At 36.6% G+C, this 16,745-nt stretch overlaps 1 protein-coding gene across 5 annotated transcripts in view; it reads right to left on the bottom strand.

Moving 5' to 3' along the window:
- The window catches only part of Diaph3 (diaphanous related formin 3), a 492,745-nt gene that overhangs the window by 104,758 nt on the left and 371,242 nt on the right, over window positions 1-16,745 (bottom strand). For all 5 annotated transcript variants that reach the window (XR_012436212.1, XM_074043284.1, XM_074043286.1 and 2 more), the window contains 2 exons: window positions 8,672-8,767; window positions 8,125-8,184 (listed from right to left, as the gene is read on the bottom strand). Coding sequence is in view for 4 of the 5 variants with exons in the window: in XM_074043284.1 (XP_073899385.1) it covers window positions 8,125-8,184; window positions 8,672-8,767 (156 nt within the window). In the remaining variant the exon portion in view is untranslated. The remainder of the gene's footprint in view (window positions 1-8,124; window positions 8,185-8,671; window positions 8,768-16,745) is intronic.

The following is a 16,745-nucleotide window of genomic DNA, read 5'->3' as shown; positions in this document are numbered from 1 at the left end:
TGAGAGTTGACTTCTCCTGTCTTCCTCTTTGTCTGAGGAATAGTAACCTTATTTCTGTTTCCTCAAAACCCTGCTCCCATTATTTGTGAATTGGCATTGCAACCAGAGGACCTACTTTTCGCTAACATTCCTTTGGTTCCCCTCTTCCTATCACCCCCCACCCCACTCTCTGAAGAGATCTTAACATTGTATCTCAGAGAAAACAGATGTTAGCATGTGAGTCCTCCAAGCTCTCCTTTTCTTAACACTTGTTCTGCTTCTAGTCCAACAACCTTCCTTTGTACTCTCCACATGCTCCACACTTCTGCTCTCACACTGCACCCCCAGGACCTTAACCTAGCCAATTCCCTCCCAAGTCTTAGTCTCATACAGCACATTGACTCCCTCCACAATATAAGCACAGAAAAGCCTTTGCACATGGAGGACAAAGAAACATAACATATTCATGAAATTATAAACTATTCTAGTCCTAACTACTTCTTGCTTTACCTCATAAATATACTTAAAAAAATTACTACTCCCCTTCTACATAGGTTGCCTGGCTCAGTTTCCACTGTCCTAACACTGCTGCTCCTCCTGAAGTGTGCAGTGACACCTGCGTCCTTTAGTCTTATTTGTGCTCAGATGCTCATCCAGCCTTTCCAAATACATGGTGTGGGTGACTATTCCTTCTCTTGGCTTCAGAGGAGACTGTTCCTTTTTAGGCTCCTCTCTCTTGCTTGTTGCTTCCGAGTTGCATCACCCCATGAGCCATGCATGCCTTCCAGCAAGGGAGCTACAGGAAGACTAACGGTTATTCTAGGCACGACATCTTCTCTGCTGTATCACAATTGGCATGCTCAGTGATTCCCCCCACAGCAGCATCATTACAATGGGTCTTAACTGTTTATCCTAAACAATTTGTCACCACAACTGTAGATCTGCCACATTTGGCATGATTTCCACATTTTTGATTATGTCAATGAAAATTTAGTACTCAAACGGCAAATGATTACAGTAGAAATGACTTCCTTTAAGTATTACATGCAAATATACCTTATCAGTAACTAAATAACAAAATCACTAATTCTTTTTTTTGAGAAATTTGATAAAAATCAATGGATTCTTTCACCTTGAAAAAAAAATAAGCAAACAAAAACCCCATCGAGACACAACATTTAAAACAAGAGTACTGAGTTCATAGCACTTCTAAAGTCTATCCATTGAGTCCTTATAAATTCAAGTTCTAAACCTCAGCTTCAAGAAAAGGGAGAGATTTATAGTAGGCAAAATTTTTAAAAGTTCATAATAATTATAGTGCAACATGGAACATAAACAGAACAAGAGGCATGTTAATCATAAAACTATTTCAGGGATGTCAAGGACATTACTTTCCTTATACAATAGTTCTTCATCTTCTTTTCACTAAATTTATTCCAGCCTTCAGCATACCCTTGTGAATGCTCATTAAATGAAAGACATTTGCTGTTTCTTGCATAAATGTCCTTTTAAAACAACTTGAATTCTTCACTACTTGAGAATTTTCTAACCTGCTCATACTTAAGAGTCTGTTTGATAATGACTATGACAAAAGGTTGTCCTGCCCTGACTATAAAATTAGAAAAGAAAAGCCTTTCCAGTCTACCCACAGGGCATCCTTACCTAGGCAGTAGCCCTGCTGAGTTCATTCTTTCTTTTTGCTTGACTACATAGTAAATACAAGAGACTGATGTTTGAATAAAATGCGAAATCGTGCAAATTGTTTTACATTCCTGGCCTAGAAAAACCTCCTTAAAAATATTAAATCTTTTGACAGGTACAGTAGCATTCCATTCTGCTTGAAAGCCCAATGGCAAGAGTGTCAAAAACAATTAATATTTTAATAGCTCCCTTTCTTAGGTTATTAGGCAGGCGCAAGTTCATTAGTAAGAGAACAATAACAACAGAACAACACAACAAAAAAAACATTGTGAAGAAAAAATGCCAATGCCAATTAGAAAAATCATATGGTTTTACTATTCCTAGTGTTCTTTTACTTTAAAATAGAATATAGTTAAAAGAATGGAAATACTACTCATCACATTTATTACTCTGATAAAGCTCTACAGAAAAGGACTGTTTTGGTGTTGTCCTCAATATTTTCAAAGAAGCCTTAGGGCAGTTAGTGCTCAGGAAACACCACTGAAAACCTGAGAAATTTCATAATTCTGCCTCAAGTCAAATTCTTGTTTCTTGGGAAAAGGTAAGTAGAGAAGGTAAGTAGGGTGGGGATACGAAATAGTGGTACATCGACACAAAGTTTGTGTACTGTGTCTCTCTTAACAGTTATTTTGCAGAGAAATATGCTAATTCAAAGATATCTAACTAGCTTCACATTTAATTCTGACTTCAAATCCTAAGAGTGGCAGAGCAGCTGTGCCTAGAGGCAATACAATCTTATTTCTATAAAAATCCCTTGAAGCTCCATACATAATAAGTGGAAGTATAAAAATAGATAATCAAATCCAAATTAAGGCTATTAAGAATTGATTTAGTGTAAAGATAATATAGCAAGATTTTGTTTAGGTTATGGATGTTCACTAAAAATGTGTAATATTTGTTTGCCTAAAATTTTGATTATGTTTTATCTTATTTTGTCACAGTTAAATAGTTTTATCATTAGCGTTTTTAATTGCATATAGCTTATAAAATTCTTTGATTACTTTATACCCATTTAACTTGGAAAAAAAATCTCACTGTACCACTTAATGAAAAGAGAACTATCTAAAGAGAACACAATCAAATTGCAGGCAGATGCAACAGGAGATGTGGCTAAACAATTCATATCTGTGAAACCTTTGTCACAAAAGGTTTACAGAGTACACAGGAAAGAGAAGTCTTGAGAACAATAGTAATTAAAATACTGAAAAACCATACTCAGAGGTATATCATAAATTATAAAGAAAAGAAATAACCCAGGAAAGAAAATGAGGACATCAAGCCATTGAAATTACTCTTTCAATCTTCATGATGTAGACTCCAGTACTATACAATCCCTCTGGTTTTTTATGTCTTTTTTTGCCTCTCCCTTACTTTATTACTCATGTGTAGTCAACTGGTCCTTGTGTTTGAAAGATTTTCCTTTAGGTAACTCATTGACTTATGGAACATCAGGAATTCTGTGGGAGGGTCTCTTGACTTAAGAGTTCTAGGCCTGGCTTCTTTCCCCCAAACTCAGGATATCCTGTGACTCTTTCCCCATCCTGTGCATCAATCCTTGATATCATCAAACAAGTCCTTTCAGCTCTTCCCTCTTGCTTCAAAGTGTCACTTCATTTCTATACTAACTACTCAGACCTGTCATTTTCTCATTCAGAAACCTCAAAAAGTCCAAATTTGTTGGTCTGTTATAAGAGTCTCAATAAACTTTTTTCCATGTGGTCCTTTACTTTCATCTAGGCCAACTAATTCACAAACATCTAGACACTATAGTATGATCTACATAAAAATGCATTAATAAGTATTTTGATTACAGTTTTTTAAAAGAACTTTTTCCATTTTCTATAAACTACAGAAAATGTCTATGTTTTTTAATACACCATGTTGAATAAAGAGATAATTGCCTGGTCTATACAATCAGCATATGCTTTCTTTTATTTAAATGTTGTTACCCTTTGCTTGACTGAGGGAAAGGAATTTAGTAAGTACCTCTCTATTTTTATGGAGTAATCCAATCAAGATTGTATTTTAAGCTATCATTAAAAACACCACCAACAACAGATGTTGGCGAGGATGTGGGGAAAAAGGAACCCTCGTACACTGCTGGTGGGAATGAAAGCAAGTGCAACCATTTTGGAAAAAAATATGGAGGCTTCTTAAAAATTTAAACACAGATCTGCCATATGATCCAGCAATCCCACTCCTGGGGATATATCCAAAGGAATGCGACACAGGTTACCCCAGAGGCACTTGCACACCCATGTTTATTGCAGTGCTAGTCACAATAGCCAAGTTATGGAAACAGCCAAAATGCCCCACTACTGATGAAAATGGATTAAGAAAATGTGGTACTTATACACAATGGAGTTTTACTCAACCATGAAGAAAAATGAAATCTTATCATTTGCAAGTAAATGGATGGAACTGGAGAACATCACTCTGAGCAAGTTTAGCCAGGCTCAGAAGACCAAAAATCGTATGCTCTCCCTCACATGCGGACTTTAGATCTAGGGTAAATACAGCAATGCTATTGGACTTGGGTCACATGCTAAGGGGAGAGCACATATGGGAGGTATGGGGATAGGTAGTAAACCAAAAATATGAAAGTGTTTGATGTCCCCACTCCAGAGGAGCTAATACAGAAACCTTAAAGTGACAGAGGTCAATATTGGAAGGTGATGGGGAAGTAGTGAAAAGGTCAGGTAAAAATGAATCATTTTGGGTTGTAACATACTTCTGCATGGAAGCAATGCTAGCAATCTCTCTGTATAGCTATCCTTATTTCAATTAGCAAGAACGCTTTGTCTTCCTTATTATTGCTTATGTCTTCTCTTCAACAAAACAGGAGAAAAGGGCAGAACAGGTTCTGTCTGGAAGTGGCGGGGGGAAGTGGGAGGGGGTAGGGGGCAGAGGGGAGAAATGGTCCAAACAATGTAGGCACATGTGAATAAATGAATAATAATAATAAAAAAAGATTGTATTTTAGGGCTGAGCATGGAGCATGCCTGTACTCCCAGTTACTCGGGATGTAGAGGTAAGAGAATTATAGTCTGAGGCTGCCTGGGCAAAAGTATGAGACCCTATCTGAAGAACCAACTAGAAGCAAAAGGAAAGGACTGGGGACATGGTTCAAGTGAGACCCTGAGTTCAATTCCCAGAGTCACCAAAAAACAAACAAACAAACAAAAAAACAATTGAATCCTACCTTCTGCATCTGATCCAATTCTGATGCAGAATTCTGAAGCACAGACCAATGGTAATCAAATGTCTCCTTTTGATGACAGATAACATTTAAGGGAGGAGATGAAAGGTGGCTAATTGTCTTCACTGCTGGAGTTTAACCTTTGGCACATTAAATTCCACTTATGTGGGTGAAATTAAGAGATCTGATTTTGCTTCTTGATATGAACCAATTGTTCCACTTAAGCCTAAACATAAACATGTCTGCTCATTCAACACATTATTTCTTAAGACCCATGTGCCAGGCACCAATCCACGATATGCTGGGTTCTGGCAGAAAACAACACTGGCACCTTCCTTTTATGGCCTCTTCCCTTCTCTTATGGAAACCATGACTACTATGGCAGTCAGACTTTGATAGAAACATTTCCAAGGCAGTGAGTGCCATAACGTGGGAAGGTAGGGTATTACCAAGTTCACCAAAGCTCCAATGGGGTTCGTTCAGAAAGGCTCTCTTGAAAAAGTGCAAAGTTGCTTTTGGCTTATCCTTGTTCTTGGGTTTCTAGCTTCATTTCTACTCATCCTTTGAAACCCAGCATGAACTTCAGGTCCCTCTAGAATCCAAGTCAGTCCTTGAAAAGTCTGGACTGGTCTTTTGGACCTTCTGATCTTGGCAAACTTTTTTTGGGGGGAGTGGGGGTACAGGGCTTGAACTCAGGGCCTACACCCTGAGCCACTCCATCAACACTTTTTTGGGATGGGTTTTTTCAAGACAGGGTCTTGAACATGAGCTGGCTCCAAACTGCAATCGTACTGATCTCTGCCTCCTGAGTACCTAGGACTAAAGGCATGAGCCACCAGTGCCCAGCTTTGATCTTGGCAAAATTTGGTGTGTCACTTCTATCCTGTGATTTACCAGGTGTATGGAAATTAATACTAGTCTGTTTCCCAATGAAATAGGGCCTTCTGGTAAGGTATCTGTGATTATCAAATTTTAATTATTAAAAGAAATAAAATGTCATCATAATTACAGATTATTTTTGTAATCTAAGCTTTAGACTAGGAAAACAGTGCTATCTAGTGGTTGCATCTGGTAAGGAAAGGTGAGGCACATCAGAGGCTGGAGATACTGATTCAAGCACTTGTTTTAAGTAGGTGGCATGGCAGAGAGATTAAGAACTTGGAACCTGAAGTCATATAGGCCAGGAGACTTGTTTAATCTTTGGTTACTTTCAACTATGAAATGGAAATCAAACCATTGACTATATTAGAAAAGAGAGAATTTAAAATAAAAATGTTGGTAATACTAGGGATTGAAAACAAGGCCATGGGTATGCTAGGCAAGTTGTCTACAATTTGAGCCACACACCTAGTCCTTTTATTTGTATTTTCTTTTTGGGTCAGGGTTTTGCTTTTCCCTGGGCTGGCCTTGAGGTCATGATCCTTCTGTTTCTAGCTCCCAAGTAGCTGGGATTATGGGATTTATACCACCTGCTTGTCTAAAGAGATTTTTGAACCTGGTGAATAATCTCTTTTGGCTTGCTATATAATCTACTAGTTTAATTATGACAATAGCTTTAGAATTTAGGACAGTAAATATTAGCTTTCTAAAAATGCAACATTCATATGCTTTAATACAATGAACAGAAATACCGCAATTTCTAAGTAATTACTTCTGAGTCATTTTGACACAGACATTTTACTGACATTACAGTCACAGAAGGACTGCACTCCTTAAGGCTGGTGTAACAGTTATCTTAAATAGATTTCCCCTGAATTATATCTAAAATATTTATTTTTAATTAAGCACAGAATGCCATTATAGCCATATAATAACCATTGTGTTTGGCTGTATTCTTTAATGAGTTAAAATGGGGGCTGAGTTGTTTATCTTTAAAAAATCAAAGTGCCTTTATGTAGTTAAAAAAAAGAAGCGCACTAGGAATTAGAGAACTGTATATGGTCACAGTTGTGGCACTAGCTGTGTACTCTTGGACAGATTTCAGCCTCTCTGAATTTCCTTTTCCTTGCCTACTAAACAAAATAATCTCTAAGGTCCAGAATAGCACTATCCTCTACACTTTTATTATAATTTAGTATGTCACCATGACTTCAAATCATAAACCCATAGCTAAGAATTACTTAATTATCCATAGTTAACTTTCCTGACTTATTACAATTATTTTTTCCTATTGTTAAAACAGGAAAACCAAAAGAAACAGAGAGGCATTCTGAAGAAAGTCAGAAAGAGCTATTTAAAATAGTGTGGAAGATGTTCATCTTTTCTGTCACTTATTAAGCATCTACTACCCTTTGCCTGTGGCAGTAAGGATCCACATAGCTACTAAGAAATCACTGCATTCTTCTGGTTTTCTTACTTGCTTCATTAATTGTTTTAGGTTATCTAGAAAGATGGAACAAAATTTCCTCTCAGTCACACATTAATACTTCTAGAAATGAACTCATTAGCAGCCAAAAAACCCTTGGATCAAATCTGTCAAGTGTTTTCTCAATTTACAAAGATGGCAAACTTTGATGAATACCTCATTCTAAATAAATGACACCCACAAAGGATGAATGCATTTTTGATCATGGGAAGTGAGCAGATCCCATTACATAGGAGGGAGAGGGAACCAAAATGAATAAAAGCCAATCAACAAATGGTCCCTTGAACTGAGGAGAGGGCGCCATGCAGATGGGCATATCAGATTGGCAAGGCATTTCTTTTCTTTTTAAAGAAGTCGGTCTTAGATAAATAACAGACATGAAGTTAATTCATCTTTTTTTTTTTTAAAGCATATCCTTACCCAGTAATATCACAAGGTAGCTCACCTGTATTTACAAAGATTTTGCCAAAATGAAAGTCAAAGTATTTCTAATGGTGCTAACATATCTACAGAGTAAAACAGGGAATGATTTCATTTCAAATTATATCTTGATGTACAGTAAATCCACTATTTAAAAATGGTATTATGAGATCACATTACTTTCGAAATGGTACAATACTAATCAGAAATATGTGATCTCTTCCAATAATAATAATAATGAAAAATACCCACTGAGACCTGAAAAGAAGAACCCTAGAAACGACCACAAGGCAAAAATGTAACACGGGAAACACCAGCGCACAATCTCATAGCAAACACGTATATCTACATATTTTTACTAGTTTGGTTACACTGAAACTTGAGAACTTCACAGCAGCCTGCTAAAATCACAGATGAATAAGATAAGAAAAATGTGCAATTTATGAATACGGTTTATTACCATGGTTACAAACTTTCAGAACAGGCCTCTGAGACAGTGGACTGAGACTTTGCCGAATATCTGTCAAAAAAAATATAAAAGAAACTTAATATAGAGGTCTGTTCATCTCAAGAAGTATAACAGTATTACATACTTTCATTTCCCCCAAGGTTAAGTATTTCTGGAGGCAAAGCAATGCTTCAATACCCTGAAATACTTGAAGCAGTAATGTTATGACTTTTACTTCCTATTTAATTATGCTACTGTAAACTCTACTGGGACAAGGTACATATGGTTCTTTAGAAGAGACTTGTCACGCTAATCAGGATTTTCTAAGTTCAGTGCATTGATTTGGTAATGTGCTACTGACATCAGCCAACTGGAATGTATCTCTCTCTGACATTTGTCTTTGCAAGGGATTAAGCAAACTTATGAAACTTCTAAGAGTTGTTGCCCACAGCACTGCATTCTTGACACACGACTTTAAAAGAATTAGAAATTTTTTTAAAAAAGTGCTCTTCTCTGTGACAGTTCCCTCGAAAGTAATATGAAACAGTATCATGTTCACCTTTAGGCTTCGGTGTCCTTTTTCTTCTGTCTCGGAAGGCAGCCCCCGACTGCAAGGCCTCCAGCAGACTATCCATCACTCCTGTCTCATCACCCTCTGTGAAGAGAGATACAGGGAATTCCATCAGCCCTCAGGGTTACCACAGCAATGTCAAAGCATATGTAGAAAACTGGTGATGGTGATGGTACAGAGGAGAAAGACTAGGTACCAGGACTAAGCCAGCAATTTAAAAATAAAAAAGGACTACAACTCTCTTATAAACCAACTATCTTTTAGTGAAATCTGTCTCATTAGTGCTTGTGTTACTGTCTACTAAAGAGGACTGAGTTCCACTGATTCAGTTCAAAGCACTGTTTTTATAGTTCAATGGCATAATAACTTTAAATGGAATGTGGTTCTGGTCATATCTGTATCTTGGATTACCATAAATCACATTTCCCTGTAGAAGTGAGCTATTTTTAAAGGCATCAGCTTCTATTCTAAAACTGACCAGGTGTGGGACCGTGTTTCTGTTGTGGTTATTGAAATTCTGGCTGTCCACACTTAATGCACAAAATTAGATTTCCATGCTAACTTTCACGAACATGTTCCCAGCCATTTTTTCCTATCAGGGGATAATTTTTCCCTGATTTGAGGTGACACAGAACAGTTACTACAAACTTTTACAGAATGTATGAAAAGTCACCTTCTACAGTAAAATAGAAACCAAAGAGGCTCTCAAAATCTTAAAGACTGCGTTCTACTTATGATTATGTTAAATTAGCATTCCGTATACAATTAACAAAGGATGCAGGTATAGAGGAAAGTTTGCCTACAAATTATAGATTATTTTTATAATATTTACAGATAGTTATAGCTATTGGTGCTGAATATTACCCACAGAAAGCAGGGGAAAATATTCAAAGAAAGTACTTGTCTAACCCAAATTCAAGGGAAGATCAAGAAATTTTTTGTCCCTCCAAAAGAGGTTATTTGCATGCATTCTGTATAAAACTGTATGGCTGGAATAACACTATATCTAAAATAAAGGAACACTATTTTCCTAAGCACTTCTTAGTACTGCTTTTTGTTTTCCTTTTTGAGACAATCCCTTTATAGAGAATTGTTGACAAGTGAATACAGTAGAGTACAAATAACACACTCACTTACAGTTTATAAACAGATATATAAATATAAATGTGTATCAGCTGCTTTTCCATCTGGTTCTATATCATATTTTTAGAAAAGCACTAAATCTTGTAGGTGCTATCAAAAAAGGTGGGAGATAGAGAATTTAGAGGTTGTTAATTTACACATAAATTTAATTCTAAAGTGGCTTGATGGCTATTTTAATTAAAATACTTAAAATATTTCAGACAGTAACTACCTAGCTGTCTTTGAAAATTTACATTCAAACTTAACTATATTTTTCCTAAAAAGAACTTCAGGTAATACCAAATATTTACTATATCTCACTAGTATAAGAAAATACTTTAAAAATAAAAATTTAAAATCTCATGCTTTCTTGCAAAAGAGAAGAAATCCCATTGTTCTCAGGAGATACTGACATGTTTTGGCTCATTAAGCAACTTATACACAGGGCATTTTTCTCACATTCTTCACAAGTTAGTATCTACCTCTCTTTCAAAACAGAGAATGGAATTGTCTCCTGATCTATGTGGGCCAAATTGGGTGCTTATCTATGTCCAAGTGGCATGGAGTACACAGAGCAACAAATTCTTTACAATATTGTACTGTTTTTACCATTAGACTATGAGCTCATGGAGGGCAGGGGTTATTTACTTCATTTGTCTTTAATACTTAGCAAAATGCGAATATTACATAGAAAGTGTTAAAGAAATATATGCTGAGTAAATTAAGTAAGTAAGGGTCAAAGATGGTGAGCTGGAAGAACTAACCATACAGAAGACTAAAAAGTTACAGATGGATAAGAAGTCAGGGAAGTACTGGTGATAGAACATTCCATTCCCTCCACCATCATCAACAACATTGATTTGCTTTTGCTTTTTCCTTGTCTCATCCATCTCATTAGGTTCCAAATTTTGTTGACTAAAATTTCACAGTATCCCTCTTGCAACTGTTCAGGCAGTTGCACACAAAGGATAAGTTTTTCAACTGGAATACTACACAGTTGCCCAGATGGTCATGTTGGTTCTAGTTTCTCTCTAAATCTAATCCATCCTAATCATTATTAGTAAGTCCTAAAGCAGAATTTTGATGCTCAATTCCCTAGTCACAAATTTTCAGTCTCTCTCAATTCTCACTCTACAAAGTCCCACCTTTTTCACTCCTTTCATGATTCCAGTTGCTTTCTCAAGCTTATCTTGTTCTTACAAACACCACAACCTATTCTTCAGCTAAAAGCAATTATCTATGATTCTCCATAGACATTCTATATTCCACCCCTCATACTCTACCTGGAACAGACCTGATTTCTGCTCTTGTTCTCCAGAGTTGATGGCTTTTCTTAGACTTTACACCCATACACATGATGGTGATGGAAATCTATCACTTGTATTATCGCCCAGCCTCTCAATTAAGTCCATGAGTGACACTGCATATTTACATAATCATTCCTGACATGCAATAGAGAAAGGACCTGTCTGGAGCTAATGAGGCGATCAAATGAGATAATACAAATTAAAGTCTTTGGTAAATTTCTAAGTGACATAAAACATATGGAAATAAAATCATAAGTGAACTCTATAGTGAACAATAAGAATTTTATGAAATATCTGCTTATTATTAAATGTTTCAAGCAGTGTTTAGATAAGTATATTACAAATTAAGCCTTCTATAGTATATTTGCTTTTGCCTTAGTTAAGAGCAAAACCATGAACAGCACCGTTTTATGGGGAACTCTGACTTCAAGTACAATAGATTCTATTTCTATTGAAAAAAAAAACTAATGTGTAAGATCGGGGTATATCAGGAAGACGATCCCCAACATCAAAAGTGCATTTAGTACATTCACCTAACATAGTATGACCTGGCACGTGGTAGTATGACCTGGCACGTGGTTCTGTGTGCTAGGACTTTACTTCACACTAAAGATAGCTAGGTCCCATAGGTTAACAAGAAATCTCTTCTGCTCTCAGATGCATAAAAGTGTGATAGATGTCACAGGGATATAGCTGAGTTACTATACTAAGTAGTGAATGATGACCTAAAGAATAAATAGGAGTTTGCCATTGCAGGGACTGGGGAGAGAAGAACATTTTTAGCTGAAGGGAAAAGCAGGTACAAAGGCAAAAAACTATGAATAAAAACAAAAGATTTATAATGAAGTGTGTAAACTGTTTTCATTTACATTGTTCTATTACAAACCGGAGAAATGAAAATTAGCCATTTTTTATTGTAGACTAGAATTCAACTTCTCTAACCACAAGTCAATTTATATTCAAAATATTTATAGCCTCTCTCTTGCTGTGAAAACTCTTTAAAAACAGATTACCTGCAATATTCAAAGCCTTAGTATGCCTGAATAACGTATCACTTTATTTAATTTGTAAATGGTATTTTAAAAATTGTAGTGTTAAGGGAAATGGATATTAGGACAGGAAGAGGGTGGAGCTGCTAAAAACATTCCTGAGGTCTTTGAGGCCTATGGTGGAGGAAGACAAAATATGGGAACATTTTTTAAGTAACACTGATTTTGGTGGGGGACAAAGGTTGGAAAAGAATGAACTTCTTTTGGACATGTTAGTTTTATCAAATTCAGATGAAAAATGAGTAATATTTTTGAACATTCTCATATTACAAAAAGAATCATTTGGCACTATGAGCCAGAACCCAAGAAAGGCTCCTAACACCAGAATCAGGCTCTATCCTCCCCTCCCAGGAGCCTGTGGTGCTCTAGAAGTGCATGTAACCAAATCAGAAGAGGCAGCCTCTTGGGAGCCACCTAACATAAGGGTAGGGAAAAAACTTACTCCATTTTTTTCAGGTAAGGTACAACAATGAAATTTCAGATGACTAAGAATACAAAGAAGATTCTAAAAATTTCCAGAAAGCTATAAACAGGCAAACAAACCAAAACAGGGGATAAATGGAAAGAAATCAAAATGGGATTGGATTTTTTTAAATAGCACACTGAATTCCAAAAGAAAGGAAATATTTTTCAAATTCTGAAACAATTTTTTTTTTTTTTTGGTGGCACTGGGTGTAGAACTCAGGGCCTCATACTTGCTACGCCAGCACTCTTACAGCTTGAGCCACTCCAAATAGTTGGCCTTTTTAGGGTCAAACTGCATTTTTTTGGGCAGCACTGGGACTTGAACTCAGCGCCACATGTTTGCTAGGCATGTGGTCTATCACTCGAGCCATATTTCCAGTGGAGAAACTATTTCCAACAAAGAAATAAGTTGCTGCCAATAAATGAGGATAGAAAATAGACATTTTTCAGAGAGATGTTTATTTGTACATTGCTTAGAAAGACACTAGAAGATATGTGTCATGGTTTGGATCTAAAATGTTCCCCTGCTTTTGGGGAAGTGATTGGATCAAGAGGCCTCTAACTTTATCAATGGATTAGTCCACTGATGGGTTTATTATTTGATGGGCTATTGGAAGGTGACAGAAACTTGGGAGGAGTGGGTCCTTGGGGGCATATTCTTGGGGGTGGTGTCTGTCCCCAGCCATTTCCTCCATCTCTGACTCCTGGCCTCCATGAGGAAGCATCTTTACTCGTCATGGCCTGGAAACACCAGAGCTACACGAGCATGGACTGACACTTCTAAAACTGTGAGCGCAAACAAGTATTTCTCCCTTTGTTTTCCTCAGTTATTTGGTCTCAGCAATGGAAACCTGACTAATATGGTGTGCTACTGCAAAAAAGGGGAGAAAGTGAGAAAGAGGAATATATGAGATCAGGAAAAAGGGGGGAGACAAAAAAGCAAGGTGGCAAAAGGAATTCCCAGGCCCCAGACCCAAAGCAGCTGTTTGAGATCACCTGAAGGAAGTGGTCTCTAGGAGAGGACAGTGGCCCAAGAACTGATAGCAAAGCTGATGCTAGGCTACTTGTAAAACCAGCTACTGATGTTTTCATACATCTATTAAGAGATTAGAAGAAATATTAACAGGTATACAGCATTCCCGAGTAAATTTAAAAGGTTTGTATTAAACTAAAAATGACAATATTGTAATAGGAAATGTTATGGTCTGAATGTTGGTATAACCTCATGTAACCTCAGATTAAATTAGAATTTAATCTTGAATGTGATAGCATTAGTAGGTAGAGTCTTTATGAGGTGATTAGGTCATGGGGGGGAGTTCTCATAATGGGATTAGAGCCTTTATAAAAGAGGTACCAGGGAGCCATTCATCTCTTCTGCCATGTAAGGACATAGCAACAAGGTGCCATCTAGACAGTAGAGAAATGATCCCTTCCCAAACACTGAATTTACTGATGCCATGGTCTTGGACATCTCAATCGCCAGAACCATGAGCCAATACACTTCTGTTGTTCATAAATTAGCCAATATAAGGTGCTTTTGTGATGGCAGCAAAAATATACTAAGACATGAATAAGGAACATTTACACTTAGCAATTTTCTAAACACTGGCTATTCTTCTGACCATCAATTGTAATATTGAAATGAAAGAACAGGGTAAAGGAGGAGGAATACACAAAGTGGGCATAGAGGAACTAAATTTTCAACCACTTATCAGGAACTGTGTAATGTCTAAAATGAAAAATTACTAAGAGCATATTATGCAGAAATAGGGAACAGATAAATACCATAAGAAATAACTAAAAATTAAAAGTGACTGCTTTGAGAAGTAAAAACAGTTGTAAGGAATGACAGAGAAGATATTTTATTATACTATAAGCATATTAATTTAGGAATCTGAAGATATTACATTAATACATACAAAGAATTTTTGTTTTTTTAATTCTTAAAAAGGTAAAGGAGACTTGAGGTGCCTACATCTTGGAAAGGGAGGAAGATAGGAAACAAACGGTATAACACAACGTGTTGAAAACTGTCAGAGACACCAAGCATGTGGTGGCAAACGGACACCTAGAATGAGGCAGGGGAAGGAGAGTAGGCCCGGAAGGCTTCCTGGATACCCGTCTCTTAAAGAATAGCTTTGAGAGTGGCAGAGCTGCTAGAAGATTGAAGGTGTGGCTAGTGCTGTTAGCTATACAAGGCATCATTTCTGGAGGAACAGGAAACATCTAGGAGAACTCTGATGTGAGTAGGAATAGAGAGCAGGGTAGCAGAGAGGTGAAACTGAAGAGCTAGGCAAGGGTCAACATACCAAGAGCTGAATATACTATGCTATGGAGTTTGGATTTTTTTCTTTATGGGAAACATTAACACACCTTAAGTTAGCAAGCAAAATGATCAAATTTCTACTTTAGAAATAAAGACTGAGGGCAAGGCAAACAAGGAAAGGCATGTTTAGTAATTTAATTATAGGCAATATGACATCATAGAGCCCAAATAAGGAGCGGAAATGATAACAATGGAAAAGAGAAAGGAGGAGAAATAAAAAACCCTGAGGTACACTGACAGGAGTATTATAAAGAAACAAAGTTGAGGCTGATTCCCAAGTATCCAGCTTGGCCATTTAGACGTGTGGTGATACAGAAGTATCTTTGGTGGCAGAATGGACTGAACCTAGAGAGGAACTCAATTTTGGATGTGGTAAGCTGAGATGCCATGAGGTATCCAACTTCATCCAATTAATGCTGTCTAGAAGGCTAATGGATTCACAGCTTTAAAGTGTGTGGGGGGGGGCAGAAACCGTTTATACTAATAGATGTAACCTGGAAGCACATAGGTTATACCTGAAACGACAGAAAAAAATGTAAGCATAGTGAAGTGGTTTTGAAAAGAGAAAGCAGGTTTTGAACAAAAACAACTTAGATTTGAATACTGGCTTTTAGCAAATTACTTAAACTGTCTTAACCTTCATTTTCCCCCTCTTTGACTTCATAATGGAAAGGATAGCATCTACTTCACAAAGTTATTGAGGGATTAAATCATGCACAATGCTCAGCAGAGTGCCTAGCACATAGGAAGAGCTAAACAATGTTAGTTTTGTTGTAGTGATTATCGGTATTACAGTAGAGTATGAGCTCTCTTAAGGACAGCATGCAGAAAAGAGCAATGAGGGTAAATCACAAGGAAAACTAACATGCAGAGGAGATTTTGGGAAGCAATTCTAAACTTCTGACCATTTTCCACTGTTTACTTAGCCTGAGCTTTTGTAGCACCTTCTTTTACTTCCCGTTGTCTCCTAACCTACCCACGTTTTATATTTTAGCAGTAGTAAGTAATATAAAGATAACAACCCAGAATCTGGAGTGAGACTAGGGAGGAAAAGCCCAGTCTCCTTAAAGAACTATTCAAAGTATGTAGTTAATGAATTCATAGGCTCAAATTTAACACAAACTCAATCACTCAAAACAAAATAAAACTATACTATATTAGTGTTGCTGTAATGTAGTTACATGAATTACAGTTCTCTGCTGCTGGTTACAAAGCTTTTCAGAAACACATTATATGTATTTTCTTAGTAACCTAGTTCAGTCTTTAATCATCTAGAACAAAGTTCAAAATACTACTTAAACCAGATAGCAAAACGCAATAGCTTAATACACAGTCTGTACTTGTTTTAATCCAAAAGTGAACTGAAAATTTATTTGATTCAAGGGAGTTAAAGAAAGCCAGTTTTTTTTGGGATGTAACTGATAAAATAATAAGACAGTTCTTTTCATACTGCAATTAAGTAACTAGCTCAACCATAAGAAGTAGAATTTTGTGGGAAAAATATTTAATATTTCTATTTTTTCTCCCATTCTTGATTATTTGTAAAACTTGAGAGGTAGCTCTTGTTATAAGTTACAAGTAAACAATGAAAACATTTTACAAAGAAAGGCTCCCCTTCCCACAAAAAGAGCAGTTAAGAGCAAAAACAATGAGTCAAATTCACAGGATTGAATCTTAGTCTTATTCTTACCAGCTGAGTATCCCTTAAAGATCATCTTTATCTCTTTGTGCCTCCTCAGATCAAAACTCTATTGTGAGGATTCAGTGAATTCATATGTATAAAGCACTAAGAC

Source organism: Castor canadensis, chromosome 10 (genome assembly GCF_047511655.1).
Source record: "Castor canadensis chromosome 10, mCasCan1.hap1v2, whole genome shotgun sequence".
Lineage (NCBI taxonomy): Eukaryota > Metazoa > Chordata > Mammalia > Rodentia > Castoridae > Castor > Castor canadensis.
This window is presented reverse-complemented; position numbering and strand designations above follow the sequence as displayed.